The sequence below is a fragment of the Musca domestica genome, unplaced genomic scaffold (assembly GCF_030504385.1).
Source record: "Musca domestica strain aabys unplaced genomic scaffold, Musca_domestica.polishedcontigs.V.1.1 50, whole genome shotgun sequence".
Lineage (NCBI taxonomy): Eukaryota > Metazoa > Arthropoda > Insecta > Diptera > Muscidae > Musca > Musca domestica.
The window spans coordinates 3,501,085-3,528,059 of record NW_026712347.1 but is presented as its reverse complement, the minus strand read 5'-3'; the positions used below and the strand labels follow the sequence as shown (position 1 = coordinate 3,528,059).

At 33.6% G+C, this 26,975-nt stretch overlaps 2 protein-coding genes across 2 annotated transcripts; one reads left to right on the top strand and one right to left on the bottom strand.

Moving 5' to 3' along the window:
• Positions 1-5,188: 5,188 nt before the first annotated feature.
• Positions 5,189-21,585, bottom strand: LOC105261732 (uncharacterized). The gene is made up of 9 exons (XM_059128426.1): positions 21,537-21,585; positions 7,306-7,416; positions 6,708-6,907; positions 6,520-6,641; positions 6,261-6,457; positions 5,987-6,201; positions 5,770-5,920; positions 5,609-5,712; positions 5,189-5,538 (listed from the first exon to the last, which is right to left on the bottom strand). The coding sequence occupies exons 1-9, from the start codon at positions 21,583-21,585 to the stop codon at positions 5,203-5,205; spliced, it is 1,485 nt and encodes a 494-aa protein (XP_058984409.1). The 3' UTR covers positions 5,189-5,202.
• Positions 21,329-26,293, top strand: LOC101898926 (CCAAT/enhancer-binding protein). Its single transcript, XM_011297780.3, has one exon. It carries the CDS (start codon positions 22,985-22,987, stop codon positions 24,332-24,334), a length of 1,350 nt encoding a protein of 449 aa, XP_011296082.1. The 5' UTR covers positions 21,329-22,984; the 3' UTR covers positions 24,335-26,293.
• The last annotated feature ends 682 nt before the right edge of the window (positions 26,294-26,975 follow it).

Here is a 26,975-nt window from a genome sequence, read left to right as displayed (position 1 = left end):
ATATTGCGATATGTTCAGCTCAAGAGCCATTTTTCGACCACTGCGACGCGGGATTCGCTCAACTCGCTTCTTTACTTTTCGAACCATTTCTGCTGATGTTGCTGTTTTCTTCCGTCCACTTCCTTGACGTCGAGCTATGCTACCAGTATCTCGGTAACGAACGATGGAATGTGACGCAAACGATTTTTTCACATTTAAATGCTGGAGGGCTCTAACGATAGCCACTTGTGGTTTTCCAGCCAAATATAAAGAAATCACACTATCACGCTTGAAATCCATCACGAATAACTTTTTTCTGGAAAATTCTCACCAAAATGCTTTTGTACGCTTGTAAATAATATAATAAGCTGTCACTGGAATAATTTTAACAGCTGTCGGACGAGTGGCTTAGAAATGACAGCAGTCTGAAGTTGGTTGCAGTTTTTTCATCTCACCCTGTAGAAAAATCGAATTATAATTGTTCCATTAAAATTCCCAATACTATATTATTCTGCCCGATAAACAATGATTCACGCATCCTTCTTTTCATTTATCAGTTGCTGCTATCACTGCTCCACTTTATTTTTTGCGTTCCGAAGGTAAGTCATGGCGATTTCATAATTTATTTTCCAAAAGGAATGTGTGTCCACACCCAAACTGTATTCTTATCATTTGTTTTTCTTCTCCTTTGTTAGCACTGAATACTTTTCTTTTAGTTTCACAACAATTCGATAATCAGGATTTTTTATAATTTTGCAATTTATTTTGTAATTGTATTCCGTACTATTTATCTACGGATGGCGTAATTTAAAGAATAATCAATAAATCGTTGTCCCATTGATATCATGTAAATGATGAAATCTCTGGTAGGTCGTATATGTATATTTACAATTGCGGAAATATACGATATTTTGCAATTTCCAATGACAAAGGGGATTTACGATAATATTATCTCGTAGAAGATTCAGGAAGGTTATAAAAAAGAAGAACTCTCTAAGGAAATGCGTTAATTAGATAAAAACAGATAACAAATTAATTTAAAGATAAATAAATAAATAAAAAATAAAGTAATAAAAAATAACCAAATAAATAATTAAAATAAACGAATAAAGAAATAAAATAAGTAAATAAATTACGAAATAATTTAATAAATAAAATAATAAATGAATAAAAAAACAAGTAAAAAAGCTGTGAGTTTGGCCGCGCCGAACTTTGTATACCCTCCACCATTAGGAACGAATTTGGCACTTCTTAAAAACAAAAAAATCCATTAAAAATTCTGTTAAAATCTTAAAAATACAGAATATAGCTGTTATATTAGGGTATGTACGTCGACATGGACCTACATAAGCATTGTTCGTAATAAGCATTACAATATTCACATGTGAAACTAAAAACCAGTAAAGAAAGTCCTAAAGTCGGGCAGGGCCGACTTTATGATGCCCTACACCACTTTGCTAATTTAGTAGAGCTCCACATAACAATTAAAAGTTTTTGTTGGAGAATTCAATCATACACCCTATGATTATAATTAAAATTTAAAATTAAAAGGACTAAATATGCCGAAGCATTTGTATCTTTTAAATTCGGACTCGAATTGCCCATTTGGTGCAAAATTAATTTGAAATCAGCTAAGATATACATGGGAGCTATATGCAAATCTGAACCGATCGCGATAAAATTTGGCAAAGATATTTCTGAGCTGTATTTGATATATTTCCCTGAATATCGTTGTTACACGCAGAGAAAAAAATATGGTTCAGCCAACAATATTCGAAGAGCAAAATATATATGGTAAATATATGGTTGGATTCTATTATGTAATATTGTCGCTGCAAACATGTTTTTGGTTAGGCTGTGTAAACTGTATACATATAAATGTTTGCCCCAACCAGTTTCATGGTTGTCCCAATCATTTGATTGGTAAGATTTTATAAAACGTTCTTTTAGCCTGAAAATATATATTTTAAAAAGGTACAATATATATGTTTTCTGTAACGATTTACATGTTTGTCCCAATCATTTGATTGGTAAGATTTTATCAAATGTTTTCTTGGCCTGAAAATATATATTTTTAAAAATTTACAATATATATGTTTTCGGCAACCATTTACATGTTTGTCCCCATCATTTGATTGATAAGACTTTACCAAACTTTTTTTTGGCCTGAAAATATATATTTTTAAAAAGTTACAATATATATGTTTTCCCCAACCATTTACTTGTTTGTCCCAATAATTTGATTGGTAAGACTTTATCAAACTTTTTTTTGGCCTGAAAATATATATTTTTAAAAAGTTACAATATATATGTTTGCCCCAACCATTTACTTGTTTGCCCCAATAATTTGATTGGTAAGATTTTACTAAACTTTTTTTGGCCTGAAAATATATATTTTTAAAAAGTTACAATATATATGTTTGCCCCAACCATTTACTTGTTTGTCCCAATAATTTGATTGGTAAGATTTTACCAAACTTTTTTTTGGCCTTAAAATATATATTTTAAAAAGTTACAATATATATGTTTGCCCCAACCATTTCTTATACTCTACCTTTTTAATATTATGTATATTATTAAAAACATCTTGGATAGTGTTCTATAAATCAAATTTTATTTAATTTTACAGGTAATAATATAAATTAACATATTAAATCTAACATATAGTATACAATTATTAATATTACGAAAATGGAATTGCATTTATTTTATATAAAAGCAGTCTTCTTTGGATGTACAAATATATCCCGTATAATTTGATTCTGAATATAATACATTGACAGAAAGAAAAACATTTTCATATTCTACTCTAAAAGCATGGTAGTGCGAATCAAATCCATGTGTTAAAAGTCTTTGAACGCACAGGAAAAACTATCGTCGAAACAACAAATATGAATAATGAGTCCAAATAATGGAATGTTATCATCATATTCTCCAATTTGAATAACCATTCCAGGTTTAAAATAAATTTCATTGTATTGAAGATTGGATAAGACACGCAATGGTACTGTAGACAAAATATTATATTTTCGGAAAGTATCGCTGGTCATTTCCACAGAATGACCTAATTCTATTTTAGCATCTAAAATATCTGAATAGTTAATTAAAAAGTCAAATAATTTAACTTCATATTTTGTGTATATAGTTTTCAGGAGATTAATTTTATTATTAGAGCTGTTACATATTTTTTTTAATTCCTTATGAAGAGATTCAAATCTCATTGAAGAAATATGTTTCAAAGGTCCAATTTGTTTCATAATATTTGCATAGTGTAACAAGTTATGAAATTTTGGTTGCAATGTTGATTTTGTAAGTTGCATGTACAAATCGTTGTGTTCGCACACTAGCTGTTGAAAATGTTCAGGAACACCAGTTTGAAATGAATCTGATTCACATGCTATAAAAACTATTTTTTTTAATAACAAAAATAGCGACCATTCTTGACAATCAGGCACTAAATCTCCTATAATTAAATTTAGGCACCTTACGAAAACTAATGTTTCAGAAGAAGATAATTTCAATTTAATTTTTTTCTGGAAATCTTGACTCAGTATAGGTGGCTTGCTCCTGCTATTGATTGGACCATAATTGAAAGTTAGCAATCTATAATTTAGTTGGTCTAAACTAAAGAATTCGTAATCCTTTATGAAACGAGTCAATATAAAAATTAAAACGTAATGACATACTCCTTCTAATAAATCATGCATAACGTCGACACTATAATTCCTTATTACATGAAATTGTTTTAAATTATTCCAAATAGAATTTTCTTTTATACCGGTGGTCTTAAAATCATTAAGACCTACATCAGAACTATAATTATGAGGATTTCGTAACATTTCACTATTTTCAGAAACTGCCACTTTGTTAACTTCTCGATGCTGTTTACAAAAACGACAGTAAAAATTGCTGGAAAATGTTTCAGAAAAGCCAAGAATTGTATTGAGTCCAAGGTTGTCTCCCAAAATTAGAGAAGAAATTAATTTAATTTTTTATAAGATTTCCTTCAAATGAGATTTCTTCATGAATATCTATTCCAATTTCTTGCAAACTATTAAGTTCATTTATAAATGCCTCAAATACGCGTTTGTTACCGATTTTTTTTCTATCTTCAGAAAATAATAGCATTCCTACAAACATATGAGACAATTTTGACTGAAGATATTCGGGAATACAAGGAATTTTAATGTAAACCCCACCAAGTTTTTGAAAGCCAGCGTGAGAACCTAATGCGTTATCTGGCTCAAATTCATCGAAATATACGAAAAGGGGTAAAAACAATGTATCTGACTTGTCATTACAATTTAGTTTCTCACGCCAAAGCTTACTTTGAACAAAATTATATATAACATTCGGATCACGTAGTTTTAAACAACTTATGTAAGATACAACTTCAGTCAAAAATTTAGTTTTATTAAAAAGTATAAAGAAAAAAGACTGCAATGATAATATTGCGATGGAGTAGTCAATATTTTTTAAAGTAATTTGTCTTCCTGTAGTTAAAACCTCTTGAGGCTCACGATGTAGCAAAAGGTATTTGGCTTCAACAAAGTAGCCTGTTTTCTTAAATTCGTTCAGTAATTTATATTCTGATTTAATAATACAACTATTAATAATATCTTCAAGAAACGCTATTATTTCAGGTTCCACTACATTATCTACTAATTTATTTCTTAGAATTTTCAGGTACTTTAAGAAACCATTTGCAACATTTCTTATAATTTCTAAACACTTATTTCGAGGAATACTTTCATTACAATAAGCTTTCACAATTTGTTTCAATAGATCAGTTTTCATATTTGTAACTAATTCTATCTGAGATCGCGAACTATTATCGTCAATATTTGTATCTAAGGGGAAAATTCTTCCTAAAGGTTCACTATTTATGTTTGAGTATTCTGATGAACTATCCAAAGAGTTATTAAAGACATTTTTAGGAAAATGTCTTTGCAAATGAAACTTATATGAATCAAACCGATCGTATCTGCGATTGCAATTAGGAAAACAACAAGATATTGACGTTATATGTTTATGATGCCTTCTCATATGTCGGATTAATTCATTAATTGAAATAAATAAATGAGATGAACAAAAACATTTAATATAATCCATTTGTAGATATAAATTTATATATAAAAGTCTTATATAATGAAATAATAATAAAATAATTAATTTTTTTGGACGAACATAAAATAATTCTCTTCGAAACTAAAAAAAACAAATCTATTCCAGATTTTCCATACGAAGTTCATTGATTAAGGTACTTACAGCAGGTATTGTCGTATCCCATTGAGTGTTAATTTCATAAATAATATATTGTATAAATGTCCATACGTGTAGGCATGCACTTGGGTATTTAATATTCATACTCATAAAAGAGTAAAAGCAGGCTTCAACAGCTTTTAAAGGATTTTCAAATTTCAAACGATTTCCACATATATCCACGTATGCAATGGAAATTGGTTTTGTCGTATCGCCAACAAAATAAATTTTGGGTTGAGTATCCTTTTTTAGTCGTTTTATTCGGTTTCTTGTTTCGTCATCTGCCACTTGAATATTCTGTTAGGATGATACATTTTTTTATTAATATATGAGGTATTGTGGAATAAAAGTATATATATGAACCGACCTTGCAGTAATAAATGAATGATTCCAGCGATTCTAACTTGCTGTTCTTCCTGTAGTGTGGTAGAATAAATGGAATAATCATCAACGAAAGAGCAATTTTGCAATCTATTGTAAAAAAAATGTGGATGATTATGTATAGCATATTCTTATATTCATACATACCTTCGTCCTCAGTTCTGTCGATATTCGCTAAAATTTGTAAAACGCTATTCTCTTTTGATTGTTCGGCTTTCAATATTAGTTTTCCATAGAATTGTTTCCATTGGTAAATGCTTTTGGAATTTGGGTACAGTATTTTGAAATCGATTTGAAGCTAGGCGAGAAGTATATGAACAATATTAATCGAAATTTACATAATATTAATAATTCAAAGACTTACCAATTCATGAAAGTTCTCATTAAGATGAATGTTGTATTTTTGTATATAGTCAATAGTACTTAACTCGTTGTTTTGTAATTCGTTTTGTCGATAGGAATGAGATTTAATCCAAAGTTCTCTTGTTTTGTTCCAATCTACATTCGTTGTTTCAAGAATTTTCAATTCATCTGCTGATATGCCAGTTTCGTGATCTTCCGACAATTGCGTATGATTTGCTAAAAGAACGTATTGTTTTTCAAAACATATAAATATTCTTATATTTAAGCATACTCACATTTCTTTTTCACGTTTTCACGTATATTTATCAGTCCTGCTGCACTTAATTGTGTTCTCTTATTATTGTATGCGTCAAACAATTTACCATTTGCCAAATGACCTTTTGTAAAGGGTACGTAATAAGTTTCTCTAACTTCCGATGGAAATACTTCTATTATTGATCGGGAAAGTTGTAACAAATCATCTTTATATAAACTGCAAATTGAAAAAGAATCTCTGAATATAAACAAATTGTTAAGTGTTTAGGATTTACATACCGTCTATTCACATTTTGGCTCAGGATATTTGACACTATACTCTTTGCTATAATTGTTCTATCCTTATTTTGCAGACTATTACATTGCAATAATTGCTTAATTTCAGGATATTCTTTTATTTCCTTCGGGAATAAAAAGGGGTTAATAATGACTGAAAAGATTTTAAATTAAGAAACATTTTTACATACCTCCGTTGATGGAACAGAAGGATAAGCATTTTTGTCAATAAAAATATTCCCCTGGCTTTGGTTAAAAATATCATCGGTTATACATGTTAAAGTTCTAATAACCTGAGGCTGTGTACTTCCAAATATTATATTTTGTGAACTGGAAGCCTGTGATTCCAATTCATCATTCGAGTCTGAGGTGGAATAAGAAGAATTATCATCTACAACGAAAATTAGTTTAGAAATTACACATTATATTTACATACATATACAGTGGTGGTCACCTAATTAGAACATGAACTGTGGTGAACATTTTTTGAAGTATTTTTTAAAAATAATATAATTCTGAACACTTAGATATACTGCACTTAAGAGGTTTAGTGTGAAAATAGAAAATTATTTTATGCAATTTTTAATAAATAAAAATTTTTATAAAATAACGTGGAAATATTTACTTTACTGCTTTTTTTGAAAATAGTTTACAGATGAAAAAAAAATTAGTATATCTAAGAGCTCAGAATTATTTTTTTTTTTTAAACACTTCAAAAAATGCTTACCACAGTTCATGTTCTAATTACGTGACCACAACTTTAAATATATTTAATTTGTGGATACTCACTTATTAAATTTACGTCCAATATAAAATCCGTTGACGATAGATACTGTTCCACCAAATCGGTGAATATGTTTGGTTTTATTAAAAATTTCTTGTTAAAAATTTGAACAAAAACTAGCGAGAGGCAGTGAATGCAGAAGCTAATGCAAATGCTCCGAAATATAACGGGATCACAACACTCAACACAAAATATTGTAAACTTTAACAATACATATTTTCAATCCAAAACAAGATATTGTAATTTTTTAAAATACATATTTTAAAATTGGACAATATATATTCTTAGTTTGAAAATATATATTGTTAAATTTGAAAATATGTATTGTTAAGTTTGAAAATATGTATTGTTAAATTTGAAAATATGTATTGTTAAAATTGAAAATATATATTGTTAAAATTGAAAATATGTATTTTCGAACTAAACAAATATATATTAAAAAGTGCACATGTTTTGAATTTTCTGAAAACACGTGTTTTATACATTTTCAATGTTGTACTTTTCCTTGAAGCTAATTGTACTTCAGTGACTTAGTTACATATATGTACTTTTAATTATTTTTTGCCATTAAATAGAACTTTTACTTTTCTTTTTCAGAAAAAGTCACATTCAAAATAGTTGTAAGCGAACGCGAAATAAACTCACTTTATTTTTATTGTATTTATAGATAGCATGTGTCATTATTTTATGACTCTTTAATATTTATTGTATTAAGTAAAACTTTTAAATGTTCACTTTTATATCACTCTTAAATTTACGCACGTAGTACTTCTTCGAACTCTCCAATCAAACTAACATGTTTTGACACGCTCAGCTCTCAAGCGCATACAATTTACAATATTATTTTAAAATTCTACAAAATGTATTGTAAATTTATTAGCAACATGATTGTGAAGACCATTGGTATTGTAAATTATTTTTATCATATTACAAAAATTCGATTTAAATTTTGGAAATTATGGTTGCAGGGAACATAGTATTTTCAAATATGCAATTCACATGTTTGCTACAAACATATAAAAGTTCTGGCAACAATAGTTATGGTTTCTGCAACCATAGTGAAAAATATTTTTTCTCTGCGTGTACGGAGTGCATATTACGGCTGTGGGTAACAAATACTAGAAATCGGATGAACAATATATATGGGAGCTATAGCTATATCTTAACCGATCTTCACTAAATTTGACATACTAGCTTCTGGACTCAATTCGGTCGTAAGTGCCAAATTTCATCCCATATGGGCAAGTATTAGACGTTTGGTGCACAATAAAAGGTAAATCGGACGAAGTTATATATGAGAGCTATATCCAAATCTGAACCGATCTCGATAAAAGGTATTTCTGAGCTGTATTTGATATATTTCCCCAAATATTGTTGTTACAGAGTGCATATTATGGCTGCGGAGGACAAAAATAACAAATCGGATGAACAATATATATGGGAGCTATAGCTATATCTGAACCGATTTTGATCAAATTTGGCATACTTATTTTCAGGCCTAATTTGGTTGTATGTGCAAAATTCCATACTATTCGGGCTGATATTACACGTTTGGTGCACAATAAAAGGCAAATCGGACGAAGATATATATGGGAGCTATATCTAAATTTTTACCGATTATCTCCAATTTCCATAGGATTCGTCCTTGGGCCAAACATATGATTTGTGCAAAATTTCATCTCAATCGGATAATAAATGCGACCTGCATTTTGTTCACAAGAATACATGGACGGACGGACGGACGGACGGACAGACGGACTGACATGCATAAATCAACTCAGAAAGTGATTCTATGGAGATCCTCAAAAGTAACTATGGGTCTATCTCGCTTCCTTTTCCATGTTACAAACTTGCACAAAGACATAATACCCTTACCACTATGTGGTGTAGGGTATAAAAACGGTGAATAATGTAGCTAAAATCAGCAAAATACCGAATATCGGGATGTTCCGTTATATGGGGGCTATACGAAGACTTGAACCTGTACAGACTATTTTCTGTCATTGGCTGTAGCATCCATTACGAACTTCAAATGTGAAATTTGAAACAATTCCGGTAAATAATGTCGCTAAAATCATCAAAATACCGAATATCGGGATGTACCGTTATATGGTGGCTATACGAAGACGTGGACCTACACAGACTATTTTCTGTCTTAGGCTGTAATATCCATTTCGAACATCAAATACCAAATTTGAAATGAATACCGAATATCGGGATGTTCCGTTATATGGGGGCTATACGAAGACGTGGACCTACACAGACTATTCTCTGTCTTAGGCTGTAGTATCCATTATGAAAATCAAATACCAAATTTGAAACAATTCCGGTGAATAATGTCGCTAAAATCATCAAAGTAACAAATACCGGGAGGTACCGTTATATGGGGGCTATACGAAGACGTGGATATGCACAGACAATTTTTTGTCTTGGCTGTAGTATCCATTTCGAACATCAAATACCAAATTTGAAAGAATTCCGGTGAATAATGTCGCTAAAATCATCAAAATACCGAATATCGGGAGGTACCGTTATATGGGGGCTATACGAAGACGTGGACCTGCAGAGACAATCTTCAAATACCAAATTTGAAACAATTTCGGTAAATAATGTTGCTGAAATCATCAAAATACCGAATATCGGGAGGTACCGTTATATGGGGGCGGTACGAAGACTTTAGACCTGTACAGACAATTTTCTGTCATAGGCTGTGGTATTCATTACGAACTTCAAATACTAAATTAGAAACAATTCCGGTGAATAATAGTTGTGTTCCAGAACCTGCAAATTAGTACTAATTAGCACTAATTCTGCTACAACGCGTTCCCGTACTCCAAAAACTAGCAAAACTTGCAGCTCTCTCGAGAAAAAAATGGCGCTGAGTGGTGCACATTTCTGCTTGTTTTAGCTACATGAATTTGGCCGAGCAGAAATGTGCATATTGTAAATTTGACATTTAATTGGCAGGGCTAACAAGGTTGAAAATGTATTGATACATTTCAATAAAGAAAATAACCAACTTGAAAACTAAAGGAAAAACTAATATTTGTCGTGCAAAAAACAAAAAGAGGAAATATGGGGCAACTGATGTATTCACTTTTGGATGATTCCAGCAGTGAAGAGGACTGGCTGAATGAGGAATCAGATTATTAATTACTATTATAAATTATTAAATTTAACTTATCGTCTTCAATTCTCATTTTTTAAATGTTGGCGCTCTTTTCAGTAAGGTTTCACCAGTCCGATTTAGGCTGTTTACTTTTAGAATTTTGAATTTTGACATTTTATCGCATTTCTGCTAATTTTCCGTTCCCTTATTTTTTGAGCAAACCTAAATGAGAATGACATTTCGAACAGTTCTCTCTTCTGCTAGTTTTACTACTAAAAAAGTACTGGAACACAACTAATGTCTCTAAAATCATCAAAATGCCGAATATCGGGAGGTACCGTTACATGGGGGCTATACGAAGACTTGGACTTGCATACAAAAATTTTTGTCAAAGGCTGTAGTACCCATTACGAACTCACAATATGAAATTTTAAATAATTCCGGTAAATAATGTCGCTAAAATCATGAAAATACCAAATATCGGCAGTTACAGTTATATGGGGGCTATAGGAACACGTGGACCGCCATGGAACCATTTGCGACCATTGTATGCTGGAAATTAAGCGAGGAACCTCATTTTGTAACCATTCTTGGGTGGCGCGTGCTGAGTCGTGTTGGAATGTCCAAGGTCTGCTGCCAAAATGTTTGCGTGCCCAAGGCTTCAATACATCCTCCAGAATATTTTGACGATAATATTCGGCATTTATTCTGATGCTACGGTCGATTAATACGAGCGGAAAGCGACAATGGCTGTTATGGCGGCCCACACCATTCTGGTGGTCAACCGAAACTGCTGGACAACGAATGTTTTCTCATCGGAGAAAACCAAATTCGGCAGTTCACCACTTTCGGCAAAGCGAAGCAACTCTTTAGCTCTTTTGAGTCTATTTTCTTTTTGCTGCGGTGTAAGTTCTTGCGCTTTTTGGAATTTCATTGGCTATACCCCGAGCTAATTTTTCAATATTTTCCGAATGGAATATTGCGATATGTTCGGCTCACGGTCAAGACGCTTCTTTACTTTTCGAACCATTTCTGCTGTCCGTCCACTTCCTTGACGTCGGACACAACGCTGGAGTACTCTAACGATAGCCACTTGTGGTTTTCCAGACAAATATAAAGAAATCACACTATTACGCTTGAACTCCATTACTAATAACTTTTTTTTTGGAAAATTCTCACCATAATGCTTTTGTACGCTTCTAAACAATATAGTGTGCTGTCACTGGAATAATTGTAACAGCTGTCGGACGAGTGGCTTGGAAATGACAAAAGTTGATCGCAGTTTTTTTTTATCTCTCCCTGTATTACGAATGTGAGGGACTTAAACACCAAATCGGATGAAACATTTATATGGGAGCTATAGGTACATTTAAACCGATTTTCTCCGAACTCAATGTACTTATTTCTAGACTGTATTCAGTCGGATGTATCAAAATTCAGGACTTTTGAATTGATATTGGTCATTTGGTGTACAATTAACCCGAATCGGTTGAAGATATACATGGGAGCTGTAATCAAATCTGAGCCGATCTTTATAAAATTTGGCAGAGGTGTTTGTGGGCTGTATCTGATATCTGGTACCAAATATCATTGTTGTCGAATGCGTATGACGCTTGTGAAGTTTTTAAACACTAAATACGATGAAACATATGTATGGGAGCTGTAGCTATGTCTAAACCGATTTTTACAAAATTTTATGTACTTGCTTCTAGACCAAATTCACTTGGATGTATCAAAATTCAGGTCATTTGGACTGATATTGGCCATTTGGTGCACAATTAATTAAAATCGGTTGAAGATATATGGGAGCTATATCTAAATCTCCAATTTCAATAGGGTTCGGCCTTGGAAATTTCAAAAACTATGCCTTCCAGAATTCCAAAACTACAGTTTTCAATGACCATCTCCGTTCCCTTTACCCCATTTCACTGACGTCAAACAACTAAAAAGAAAACACTACGAAAAAAATCCGCCAAAAACCTGTCACCTGAATACATTTTTTTCGACAATCATCGTTAACTGTAAAACGCTTGTATTTTTTTTGGTTTACTAGCTAGGTAGGTATAAAAAAAAACGAGAAAAAATCACATAATAATAAAAAAATTTAGGTTGTATTTATTTTCTATCTGGTGGCCCGTTTCCCCTCGCTCGCTTGCTAGCTCGATGCTATTTCGTAACACAATTTAACAGACAAAATTTAAATAATCAAAACCCTTTAAAAATAACGATACTAAAGACGACGACTAAAAGTTACGTGAAAGCTGAAAGAAACGCCGTCATAATTTCTAGCAACAACAACGGATGGCTGGCTGGCTAACGCATCTCAGAGCAGCGCGGTCATAATGGCAGCTATGCGGCACAATTTTAGTTTAAAATAAATTTTTGATGTTAAATCACACAAATACAGCTAAAGGGTTATGCCCAAACACACACACGAACGCACACATACAACGGCTGTGAGTGAGCTGAACTTAGCAAAAAAAGTAAATAAAACTAAAAATTAAAGTTTCAAATCAAAAGACCCCCCTCCCCACTCTTCCTAACAAAAAACCATGGACTTAGACAAATTTAAAAGAAGACAAACTTAAACAGCGGCCATAAACGCCAAAGTCACTTACGCACTTGCGCACACGGCAACAGCGCCAACGGAGTCACATCAAATAGACGAAAATCTCCCAAATAAAAAGTGAAAAGAAAGCCAACATTGAAAATTGTTATGATCAACAACAAATGTCGGCAAAAGTAGCAACAGCAACAAAAATACATAAACGTTGAGACTTTAGTATGGCAAAAGACGTACCATAGGCCTATGTACTACCATTTAGGCAGCATATTCATGTGTACACACCTACTTACATACATGTGTGTATGCGTGGACAGAGACGTCGACTGCATAGTTAACAGCGGAACATTAGATGTACGTACATATATATGTGTGTGTGTGGCAAATATTCAAAAACTACTTCGTGAACACACTGCATTCAGACACCGGCACATACATGGTTAGCATTAAAGCTTGTATCCAAGACAAAAAGTGCGTGAGCATAGTTCCCGTCCCATATCAGTGGAAAAATTCACACAAATCTCGTACATATGCATGCATGTTGGGAACACGCACCACCTAGCCAAAAACTTGTGGGCGTATATACCTCTTTATGCATTACTAGTAATGACAACAACATGTAATCTGCATTACCAGTATTCAAAAAATAATGGGAATTAATAATAATAATTGTAAACTACATAACATCTGCATTACCCGTAAGCTAAAAAATGAGTTATTCCTAAAAAAATGACTAGGTATAATAGCTTACTTTTAACATACCAAGTAATAAGTAAAACAGTGAGACTACTAAACCTAAAGGTGAGAAAACATAAAACACTTTTTTTGACTGGTTTTAAGTCATCCGCTGGCTTCTTTGTAAAAGAACAACAAAGCTTTAGGTCGACTTAGTCCAATTTCAGCCCATAATTTATACTTGATAACCCTACGCTCCTTTGTTCTTTTGTGAAAAAGCCTGCCGATGACTTAAGCCAGTCAAAGAAGCGTTTTATGTTCTCTCACCTATATGTACCTTTAGGTCTCTGGCCCGAATCTCCGCGCCAAGAACAAAAACACCCAGTATTTTGTAATGAGATATTTACTAGGCTGGCGTTTTATTTCTTCCTAGCGGAAATGTGGTAAGCTCGCGTAACACTTAGAGAAATACAAGAATTGACATCATCGACCGGTAGACCGTATTTTCATGGACCAGTAGGCCATAATTTTTACATTTTTTTTTAAATTTCATTGAATGAAAGCAAAAAATGTCGGAAATAGCATAACATTTTGGAATAATATTAGATTTGGTCGAATTGGTTACCTTTGACACGAATTATGGCCTTCAAACGGCCAATGAAAAAGTCAAACGCTGCCCGAATTTTGCTCTGCGGTATTTTGGACCATTCCCGGCGAAGCGCTTGCTTGAGGTGATATTTTTAGTGCCAACCTTGCTTTCCAAAATACTCCAGACACAATAGTCCAACGGATTGGTATCCAAAGATTTTGGTGGCCATTGTGCGCTGGAAATGAAGCGAGGAACCTCATTTTGTAACCATTCTTGGGTGGCGCGTGCTGAGTTTAATGTGCTGAGTCCTGTTGGAATGTCCAAGTTCTGCGGTTAAAATGTTTGCGTGGCTTTAATACGCCCTCCAGAATATGTTCGCGATAATATTCGGCATTTATTCTGATGCCACGGTCGATTAATACGAGCGGAGAGGGACCATCGGCTGTTATGGCGGCCTACACCATCACCATGGCCGGCGCTTAAGTTCTGGTGGCCAACCGAAGGTGCACATTTTCAGCTAACCTCTTTGGCAAGTAAACACGAATGTTTTCTCATAAAAAAAAAAAACAAAATCTGCAGTTCACCACTTTCGGCCAAGCGAATAGTAGCTTCTCTTTTCAGTCTATTTTCTTTCTGTTGCGGTGTAAGTTCTTGCACTTTCTGGAATTTTAATGGCTTTACCCCGATATCATTTTTCAATATTTGCCGAATGGAATATTGCGATATGTTCAGCTCACGAGCCATTTTTCGGCCACTGCGACGCGTGTTTCGATCAAGTCTCTTTTTTACTTTTCGAACCATTTCTGCTGATGTTGCTGTTTTCTTCCGTCCACTTCCTTGCCGTCGGGCAACGCTACCAGTATCACCGATAGTATCTCTACCGATAGCCACTTGTGGGTTTCCAGCCAAATATAAGAAATCACACTATCACGCTTGAATTCCATCACGAATAACTTTTTTTTTTTGGAAAATTCTCACCGAAATGCTTTTGTACGCTTGTAAACAATATAATGAGCGGTCACTGGAATAATTTTAACAACTGTCGTACGAGAGGCTTAGAAATGACAGCAGTCTGAAGTTGGTTGCAGTTTTTTCATTTCGCGTATGTATAAATATTGGTATTTGTAGGTCATAATGGGCTCTGGCTCCGGTAGAGCAACATTGTATGTATAGATCCACGTTTTTTTTATAGACTCCCACATTTTTCCACAGATTTGTCTAAAAATTGGTATTTGTAGTATATAATGGGCCCTATCTCCGATGGCAGAACATTGAATATTTTGAATATTTAGGAAGATTTGGTAGATGACAATTCTTGAAGTATAAAATTGTTTATAGAGGTTCCCGTTTTGGTATGACCCTCATATAACTCGGAACTCGTTTGAATTCAGATACTTTTATATAAAAATGTTGTGGTGGAGGGTATTAAAAGTTTTTCCCGGCCGAACTTAAGGTTTTTTAGCTTGTTTTTGAGTTTTTCTTTGAGAAATGTGTTTTTTATGAGGTCACGTTTCTCCATAGAACAGTTATAAACACAACACACTTCAAAGAAAATAGTATAGTTCAAATTTTTATGTATTTAACCGATATTAAACATTAAAAATTATTAAAGTTCAATTTTAAGCCCCTATTTTTATATTAGCCCTTCGAATATTTTACAAATATACAAGATTGTAAGGCAAAATGTAACATTAAACCTAAAATAATTTGCAGCGTGAGAGAAGAGACATTAGTTGATTTGCAACGTTAAATGAAAATATTAAAGACCAGAGTTGTACAATCAATATCAAACCTATTAATGTTGCTATTATTTTGACAGCAAGTGTATTTTCTAATGTTCTCTTAATCCCATAGGAATTTTTGGACATTATTTGTTCAAACCTTTAGCTCTAGACGCGCCGCTACTATGGCTTTAGCGCTTTTTCGATTTTTTGTGGTTAAATTCCTGAATTTAAAATGAGATTGCGGATCTTTTACAAAGAATCCAGCACATAACTTAAGATAGAAAAAAGATCCTTCTATGTATCAGCAACTTTAGCTTACATCTTTCAGTACGAAATAAATTTTTAGGTGAATTCTGACTCATTAGTTTTGAAATACCATCCACGTGCCACGCTATGGACCTTAATTATTCGTTCATATTTTCACATTCTAAATATGATTTAATTTATTCGCATTGAGGCATTCCCAATCTTCCTATACCAAAAATTACCTTTTCCAACAATTTCTTTTATGCGATAAGTCAACTAATCAAAATTCTTAACTGACCTACAAACATAAAACGAAAATCAAAATCAATCTGTCAAATTCCAACAATCGATTAAATAATACCTACCACAAGAAAAAACAGCGATAAAAACACACAACGTTAGAAAAAAGTGACAGTACAAATACACACACACACGCCTATCATACATATTCATTAGCAGCATGACATGATCATCAATGTAAAGAAAGAGAGAAACAACAAAGTGAACAATAAACAACTAAATGATGACGTTATCACAAAATAGTACAACCAACCATCTTTCTAAGCTAACGGCAACGGCAAGAAACAGAAAAAACCCAACGAAGACCCTACATTAACAGCTTTGTGCTATAAACCGAAAACGAAAGACCATACATACCTACACACAAATAAATATTTATACGGGCAGCAACAGCTACAACATTGGCGGCAAAGAGTTATAACCAACCATTCATTCCAGTTATAAACAGTAAAACAAAACAAACCCCCCAAAATGCAGCTAAAACAACAACAACAATCACACACCAATATTGTTAACTCAGATAACCGACGTTGCTGACGACGACGTCGCCATTGCCATCGTTGTCGTCGTCGTAAACCAAAAACGAGAGTAAAAGTGATCGAAGCCAAAAAGAAATAACTTTTGCTTTCGTTTGTCGTGACACAGATAACCAGCAAACACCACGACTCAACAGCAGCAGCAACAACAACAACTGAGGAGCTCCAAAAAATAATAAACGGCACACAATTCAAGCGAAGCCGCCAAGAGATACAACAATCCACTCGCGACTCCAAACAAACCGTGTCAGAGCTTAATAAACCAAACAAAAAACCCAAAGTGTCTTAGAGAAGTGAGAGTTAATGGATACAAAGGAAAGCAACAACAATTATGTTACGACGAAGAAGAAGAAACAGTAAAAAGCCCCAATACACTTTGTAGCAACGGAGCTGGCGTAGGCAAAAGCAGCGACGTTGACGCCGCCAGTAGAATGCATTCAGTATTACAGCATAGCACATAACCGCACATAGCATAATAAACAATAGCTTTCGTTTTTGTTGTAGCCTAAAATGAATTGAGAGAGTAGGTTTTTAAGAAAAAAAAAAAAAAGAGAGGGAGAGAGAAAATGAGTGAAAAATATCATCACTGCCGCAAAAAGAATATAAATAAAATGCTGTTATCCACAGGTTGTTGTGTGGAGCACATGCTTTTTGTATCTATGTGTCAAGAGTATGGGGACAGCTTCTCTATAACATGAAAGGAAATTTTCTTATTGGTTTTGTTCGCATTAAAGAATATTGGTTTAAAAAATATAAATTTGCAGATATATGAAGAGTTATTTTTTTAATGGACAAAAACTACTTTTGAAACGAGGATCAATAATATAACTATATATTCAAGCTTACATACATTTATATTTATTTCAATCTTACATAACGTACATTAAGAAATATATGCAGAGAGTGAGAATTTTTCTGCAGGATATTAACAAAATCTCCGCATATTACCAGCCAAGCTGGATATAGGTTCTAGGAGAACACGTTGTATGTAAGGATGGTGCTGACGAAAATATTTCCGCCCTGGAACGACTATTAAACGGAAGATAAAGCCATTTTGATATGAACGCAGATCTTTAAACGAACCGAATTAAATAAAAACCATACCGACAATGAAAAACTGAAATTAGTAACGGCGAGGCATGAAATCCAAAAATATAAACCATACATAAAATAGAATCTTGTATGGTTAAGGAAAGGTGTGGAAGTCGAATTCTGGCTTTTGGAAAAAAGTTAGAAGTCTTAAGAAAAATTGGTGAGAATACATAAAACTCTTTTTTGACTGGCTTATGTTATTGACTGGCTTCTTCGTAAAAAAAGGAGCTTTTGGTTATATGATACTTTTCCGATGGAAACAGAGCTCGCTGTGATCGAAAAAGTATGATTTTTCTATGGTAGAATAATACAGGTAGTCGCATTAACACAGCTGTTGGGACAATGAACTGTTAAACCATATTTCATATTTTTAATGAAAAATGTTTCAAAGTTTGTAACAATTTTTGAAAATGCATATCATTACAACCATGGCACAATAAAAAGGTAAGGTAGAGCCACCAGCTGATTACAAGTGTATGTATTTATTGTTTTTATTGTCGGGCAAGTGCGCCCGACTTCTGCCAATTTTGTGTATGTATTTATTGTTTTGAAAAATAAAACAAGGAATATTTTCAAAATAAATGATTAGAAGACGCGTAAATCGTTAGACGCGCATTGAAGCTATTCGCCAGTTTTACCATGGAATTGAAAGATAGAACTGTTTGGATCTTATTTTTGAAAGAAAATCACGGGATTCCATTCATTTTTCCAGCAGCTAATCTGATTTTAAAAATGAGGAAAAATATTGAATAAATGAATAAAAATCGACTTATTTTTGAAAAAAAAAAAAAAAAAAAAAAAAACAAACATTTTAATAATTTTGACATATCAATGTTCCCAAGCCTTGATGCATCTACCTATATTTTTATACCAATGTATGTACCTTGTATTTCACAAATGAAATGTCGTCCATGTATCACACGATGTGTCCAACTTCTACATATGCAAAAATTGACACTAGATATGTAAACAACATATTCACTGATAAAGCCTTACCTTTTTATTGCATGGACCTTTTTATACCCTACATCACACAGTGGGGAGAATATTATGTCTTTGTGCATTTGTTTGTAACATGGAGAAGGAACCGAGATAGACCCATAGTTACTTTTGAGGATCTTTATAGAATCACTTTCTGAGTCGATTTATGCTTGTTAGTCCGTCTGTCCGTCGATGTAGGTCGCATTTATTATCCAATTGAGATGAAATTTTCCAACAATATTTGTTTTGGCCCAAGCACGAATCCTATTGAAATTGGTGATAATCGGATCAGATTTAGATAGAGCTCCTATATATCTTCAAGTGATTTCGTGTTAATTGTGCACTAAATGGCCAATATCAATCCAAATTACCTGAATTTTGGCACATCCGGCCGAATTCAGTCTAGCAGCAAGCAAGAACTAAAACTTGGTTAAATTGGTTCAGATATAGCTATGTTTAAGTCGTACCTCACATTCGTCATTTGCATTCGACAACAATGACATTTGGTACCAGATATCTTATAGAGCTCGGAAATACCTCCGTCACATTTTATCAAGATCGATTCAGATTTGGATATAACTCCCATATATATCTTCAACCGATTTCGGGTTGATTGTGCATTGTTTTGGTACATCTGACCGAATTCAGTCTAGGAGCAAGTACATCAAATTTGGAGAAAATCGGTAGAGCTATAGCTTCCATACATATATGTTTCATGCGATTTGGTGTGTAAGTCCTCCACATTCGTAATATGCACCCCATACGAATTTTGTATGATATCAGATAAAGCCCAGAAATACCTCTACCAAATTTTATCGAGATCGGCTAAGATTTGGATATATATCCTAATTCAATTTCAGGTCTATTGTACCGTTATTTGGGGTGAATTTCAGTCTATATGGAGCGAATTTCGGGACATATATTTCCATTTGTGAAACTCGGCTCCGATACATACATATCTCGAAGTGATATTATGCACTCTATAGCAATGTTATTTGGTATAAAAGATTAAAATGTCTCCATCAACTCAGAATTGGATAAGCCTCCATATATTAGTCCTCTCCATATAATAGTTTCCTCTGAAATCAAACTATAACTGTTCTAAAGGCAAATGTTGATAAATGGTATGATCTTCTTCAAATAAATTCTTTTGTTCGTTTGTAGGGTATCATATAATTGGATCCGCCCGAATATTGACTTTTCCTTACTTCGATATTATAAAGGAAAAATCGGTTATCGTAGTAATATATTTTTATTATTGAAGTTCTGGAACAGAGTACACACATTTAGCTTCTTTGGAAACAGGTTCCCATCTCTGATTTGTGTATTAGACCAACTATACCATAGATTTATTGATATACTTTGTATAGTAAGATGTTGACAAAGGTATTATTTTTCAAGAAATATAAACATTTGATTGTTCGATGTTGCCTTCCTTATTCTACCATTCAATCATTCAATTTTTATTATAAAAAAAATCCACAACAAAAAATTACCCACAAAGATGTGTTGCCATAAAATTTCACATAGGTGTAAACACCAAATTGTTATTGCAAATTATTTCATTTAAGAAGACATTTGTTGCAGTCAAAACGATAGATATATTCAAAACAAGTGTTGCTATAAAATTGTATCCAAGTGTAAACACCAAATGAGAAAAGAGCGCCAAAATTAAATGATTTTTCCCCGTCAATATTGCACTCCAGAAGTTATATGTTTACAGTTTAAATGATGGGCACCTATTTTTAAAAAGGCTTTTACAAACTAAAGCTAAGAAAAAACTAAATCTTGTTAAACAAAACCATCGAAAAAATCACTTTCGATTTCTTCGATTGCACGAATAACGGTAAACAAATAAAAACCAAAACATTAACAGCTGTTGCTTGCACACAACCCATTCAAACATGTGTGTGTGTGTGTGCGTGTGTGCAATAAAGCTCTGGCCTCTTGGTCTCTGCAGCATTTCTTGCTCTCTGTTGTTGCCAGAGAATTGTTATGGCAAAGAAACGGAAAACAAAGAGAATTGTTTACAAGAAAATTAAAGTGAAAAAAAAAAAAAACGTTGGTTGCCCTGTGACGCCGGCAACGACGCTGACGTCGATCTTCGTTGGCTATTACAGCACAGCACAGCAGTGTGAGCAACGGACGACAACGTCATTTTTTATTACATTTTTTGTTTCTTCTCGCTTGTTGGGGTTTTTTGGTTGTCTGCTGTTGTGTTTCTTTTTGGTTTTCGGGGGACGCCTTCAAAGCACCAGCTCTAAGAAGGCATAATTCATTCATACTTTGATAGTCCAACATTGCGGTAGTCTAAATGCGCTTCTACAAGAGCCCAAATAAATTTCGGCGTGTAACGCAGTAACAATAACAACAACGGCAATAAAAGAAATAACAACAATACCTTTACGAAAGTGCACTCACTTGGATATACGCTTGCAAAGCCTTCATTGCTCGGTTCGTCGTATGGCATGGTCGGTCCTCGCTCGCTCGTTCGCTCAGTTGGTTCGCTCGATTAGATGGGCCAAAGTTTTAACGGATGCGGACGCGCACTTCTTGTAAACGGGAGGTGGAAAAACGAATTTGAAGAAAACAGAAAGCAATAGAGAGACACACCACAAACACACGGACATACATACGAACACACACACACAAAGACACAGTGGTGGTACAATCCGCATAAGAAAAAAAGACGAAATAATATAAAATCTGTTGCATCACTTGTGAAACACTTCAGTCGCATTGAGACAGACACTACGGTGAATACTACAAAACAAATTTCAAATATCTACCTATATATGCTTTAAGTGCTAAAATAAATTTACAAAAAAAATTAAATAAATAAAAAAAGAGATTAAGAAAAAAATATATATTTTGAAAAAATAAAAATAAAATTTAAAAGAGATTTGAAAAGAAATTTTACGGAAATAAAAAACAATCACACGAAATAAAAAAGCCCGCTTAAATGTGAAACGGAAACGGATGTGTCTGATGGAACTTTTTGAAAAATTGTGAATACCAGGATAAAATTTAAAATCTTTCAACGGATCCAAAGAATTGTTACCTCGAAAAATTTATTTGAAAAAAAGAAAACTAAATTGAAATAAAATTTGTGAATTTGGAAAATAATTCTAAAAAATCAAAAAACAGAACTGTTGAAATTTTGAAAAAAAAAAATTAAACCACAATATCTCGGATATATTCTGTGAACTGCTGCTCGGAGAATATTAAAAATTACCATGAATATTTCAAAAAATATTCCAGAACATCAACAACAAATCATAAAAAATAGAAAAAGTTTTAAAAATATTTAAAAGAAAAATTTTTAAATAAAAATATTAAAAACTGTGAAAAATAAGGACTAGAACTCAAAACCTATTAATAAAAATTAAAAAAAAAAACAAAATAAACATTTTTAAATAATTTTGATAAGATATTTAAATTAAAAATTAAAAAAAAAATAAAAAAATTAAATCAAATAAATAATAAACTGCTCTTGGAATATTGAAAAGACAAAAGAAAGAGTGACAAAGTGAAAATAAGGCAAGACAAGAAAAATAGAGAAAATTTTGAAAATTTCTAAAAAAAAAATTTGTGAACCTAACCTCAAAACATTGTTTTAATGAGAATTACAAAAATCTTAAAATTCAAAAACTTTAAAGGCTGGCCCTAAAATTGTTTAGGGGCCTTGGAAACAAAAATCTAAAACAACAGCAACAAAAAGGATATAACAACAACAACACAAAGGATATAAAAAAACTCTTCCCCGCCAAAACAACTCTCCTGTTTTTTTTCTACCTCCCCAAGTGACAACAAAAAATCTCTCCAAAATTAATTCCTTCAAAATTTTACCTTCCTTTTCGCAATTCAAAATGCTCAACATGGAATCGCCGCAAATGTACGATACCGTACAGACCCTAACACAGTTGGACCTGAAGAAGCAACCGCCTCCCCAGCAGGCCATTATAGGGCAAATTACCCTGACGGCCATGTCTTCGCAGAACAACAACAATAACAACACGCAAAACAATTCCGGCCAACAACACCAGCAGCAGCAACAACAACAACAGGATATCAACAACAACAACACAAATATCCAACAGACTTTGGGTGGTTTGGGTTCAAATTCCACATCCGCAGGTTTGGTGGCCAAACAACATGCCATGCAACATCAAATGCAACAACATGGTATGAACAACAACAACAATAACAACAACAATCAAAATTCCCCTCTCAACGGCAATGTGAATTTACTGCAAAAACAAATGCTCCAACAATGTGTCCAGTCCGATTTGGATGAACTGACCGCTCAAGAGATCTCCTTGGATTTGCAACATTTGATCGACGATCAGTTTCGTGATCAGGAAACTTTGGGAATATTCAGTGATATGGTTACCTCACCGGGTGTATTGTCGGCCACGCTGCCGCCCAATGGCATGGTAACGGCAGCGGCCAAAGTTTTGCAACAGCATCAATTGCAACAACAATCGTTGAGGACCCAACAACATCCCTATGGGCGTAATCCTTTGGCCTATATGCCGCAGGCGGTACACTCCAGTGCGGCGTACAGCAATAATTCCAGTGATGAAAATTCCTCAGTGGGTTCGGAAACCTCCACCATCAAGGAGGAGCCCATTGATCCGGACTATAGACGCCATCTGCAGGAAACAAATGCCGCCGTTAATAATGCCGCCGCAGCCGCCTTCATCACCAATGGCGGTGGGGCTTCAAATGGCCTCTACAATCCATATCAGAATGTCAACGGCAACGGGGGCAATTCCAGTTCCAATTCTTCATCACAAAATTCCAATTTCAATACTCTTACCTCGGCCAATGTGTTGGCCCATCATTCTGCCGTTAACTTGCCCCATCTCGCTGCTGGCGCCCACTTGCTCAAACATCACAGCAAACAAATGCAAAATCAACGCAAAGCCTCCATGAAACATGTGGACAAGGGCACCGACGAGTATCGTCGTCGGCGGGAACGCAACAACATTGCCGTACGCAAATCCCGTGAAAAGGCCAAGGTACGATCGCGTGAGGTGGAGGAACGTGTCAAGACCCTGTTGAAAGAGAAGGACACGCTGCTGCGACAACTGCAAGAGATGACCAATGAACTGCAGCTACACAAACAGATCTACATGCAACTGATCAATCACAATAATCCCGAAGTGAGTCGGGTGTGTCGAAGTTTTCTCAATACCAATGATCATGGCTTGTGAAGCTGAATGCGGCCGCAACGGCGGGCTGGCAGACAGGTAGACAATATAGCTTTCAGCATCTCCTTCTCTCCTCATAGAATCAACCAACAAAGCAGACTGTGTAACAAAGAAAAAAACGGAAAGGAAAAGTAGTAGAAGACGAAGAAGAAGTAATGTAATTTAATATTTTTTACCAATATTTTTTTGTAGGGGGGGATTAGTTTAACAATTAAATCTCGTGGCAATATTTTAATTTAATGATTTTTTTAAAGAATTTGAGGTTAGGTTCTCACAGGCAAAAGAGGGGACTATGAGGTTTTATATAATTTTATAAAAATGGGAAATCAAAAAATCTCGAAAGAGAAATTTTTTAAATATCCATTAACAAATGAGCTTTGCCTTAATAAAGCCCAAATTTCCAGAAAAACCTTTCGTCAACATTTTTCTTAAGTTTGATGGCTTTAAAATAAACTATTCTAAAGAAGTTGGAACTGTTTCATGATGGAAAGGTTGTCTTATCACTGATCAAACACAGACTTCGAACATTGACAGAAAATGTGTCCTCTTATTTGCCTGTGAGAACCAAACCTTTTTTTTTGCGTAGCCCAGGAATTTTTGTTAGTGGCTTTTTTTTTCAAAAATAGGGCGGGTTAATAATTTTTAAGTTTCAGGAAAACAGAAAAATTCTCAAAAAAATATATATAACCACAATACAACAATACATAGCAAAGGAACCGTAACAATAACCGTTTAAGAAGCAGAGGCATTCCTCCATACCAGATATCCATCCATTTTTATTATTTTTTTTTTGTACCACACAGAGACACATCATACACATTTTTTTACATATATCTATATATTTACAAGAAAAAAATATTAATTATTATATACAAAATATTATTATTATTTACTTATGTATACATACATATATATCTGCAAAAGCACGTACAAAAAAACCGTTATATTTAAGAAGTCGAAGAAGAAGACGAAGAAGTTAAACCATGCTTCTAGAAATTTCCATGTTGAGCATAAATTTACACCACACAAAACTATTCTCTTTACACTCAATCCCACTCTTTCAAAGTTCTCTCACACGGAGAGCTTTTTATTGCATGGAGTTTAAACAAGAGTTGGTTATTGGGAGAAAAGTGAGAAAATGAAGCACCTAATGTAATTGAGAAAAGAGAGGGAATGAAATTTGTGAAAAAAAAAAAAAACGAGAAATTGAACTTTTTCTCAATGTGATAAAATTCTGAAAAGAAGGGAAATCAGAGAGGCGAAAGCGAGGTATTTCTTTGAGAAAACATTAAAATGTTATTTAACTTGATGAAATTTAACAAATAGGAAAAGTCAGCGAGATGAAAACTAGTAGTTTATTTGCAGAACTTGAAGCCTTTTCGGAAAAACCAAAAATGGGTGTTTACATATCCATCTTTTACTATTGGGCGCCACTTATTGTAGTTAACATTATGTTGCGTAGGAATTGGGATTTATTTTGATGAATTTTATTTAATAAAGTCAACTTTACTGGCCTTAATACCTCCGATGGTTGAAACAAACTAAGGACATGGAATTTTTGATCAGTCCGATGAAATTTCACAAGAAAAGGTCGTCAGAGAGGCAAAAGCAAGCAACTTTTTTAAAGATCTTGAAGGACAAAAAACTCAAATTCTTTTGGTTTTCATATCCATCTCTCAATATTGGGCGTCACTTAATGCAATCAATTTTACTGACCCATAACTGGAATTTATTATGGCGAATACCATTTTCCAACATTGGGCGCCAAATAATAAAAGGTTATTTTATGGATAGAATTAACTAAAAGTCATGATACATAAACAGCTTGGCATTGCAGTATGGCATATGAATGCCAAATTATAAAGCGAAACAATGGCAGGATATTTTCGGAAATCCACACATCTTCCATTATTGAGCACTACTTCATGTATTCAAATTTATTGAACTATATGGAATTTATTAAGTCGAATTTAATTTTTGCGGCGTTGGGCGTCACATAATGAAAAATTTGTTTATGGTTAGAACTAAGGACATAAAATTAAAAAAAAAACAAACAAACTGTAAGTTCGGCCGGGCCGAACTTTGAATACCCTCCACCATTTGGAACGAATTTTGCAATTTTCAAAAAAAAAAAAAAAAAATAAATAAATAAATAAATAAAAAAAAAAAAATAAAAATAAAATCCGGTAAAAATTCTGTTAAAATCTAAAAGATACCAAATGTAACCGTAATATTAGAGTCTAAACGACGACGTGGACCTGCAAAGGCAACTTTTGTTATAAGCCATAACAATATTGAAATGCGAAACTTTCAAAAAATCGGTAAATAATGTAGCTAAAATCAATATAGGGAGGTACTATTATATGGGGGCTATACCAAAATGTGGACTTGCACAGACAATTTTCTGCCTTAGGCTGCAGTAGCCATTTCGGACTTCAAAATCCAAATTTGAAACAATTCCGGTGAATATTGTCGCTAAAATCATGAAATGTAAATCAATGTGGCGCCCAACGTATCTCCAAGTCTTTTAAAAATAATGAAAAAACAAAGTACCGTAAAAATTACATAGCATAGTAGCTAAACGAACGAAATAAGGCAAAGCCGAGTGGAATCTAGTTTAGTTTGCTCTTTTCACGGAATAGTT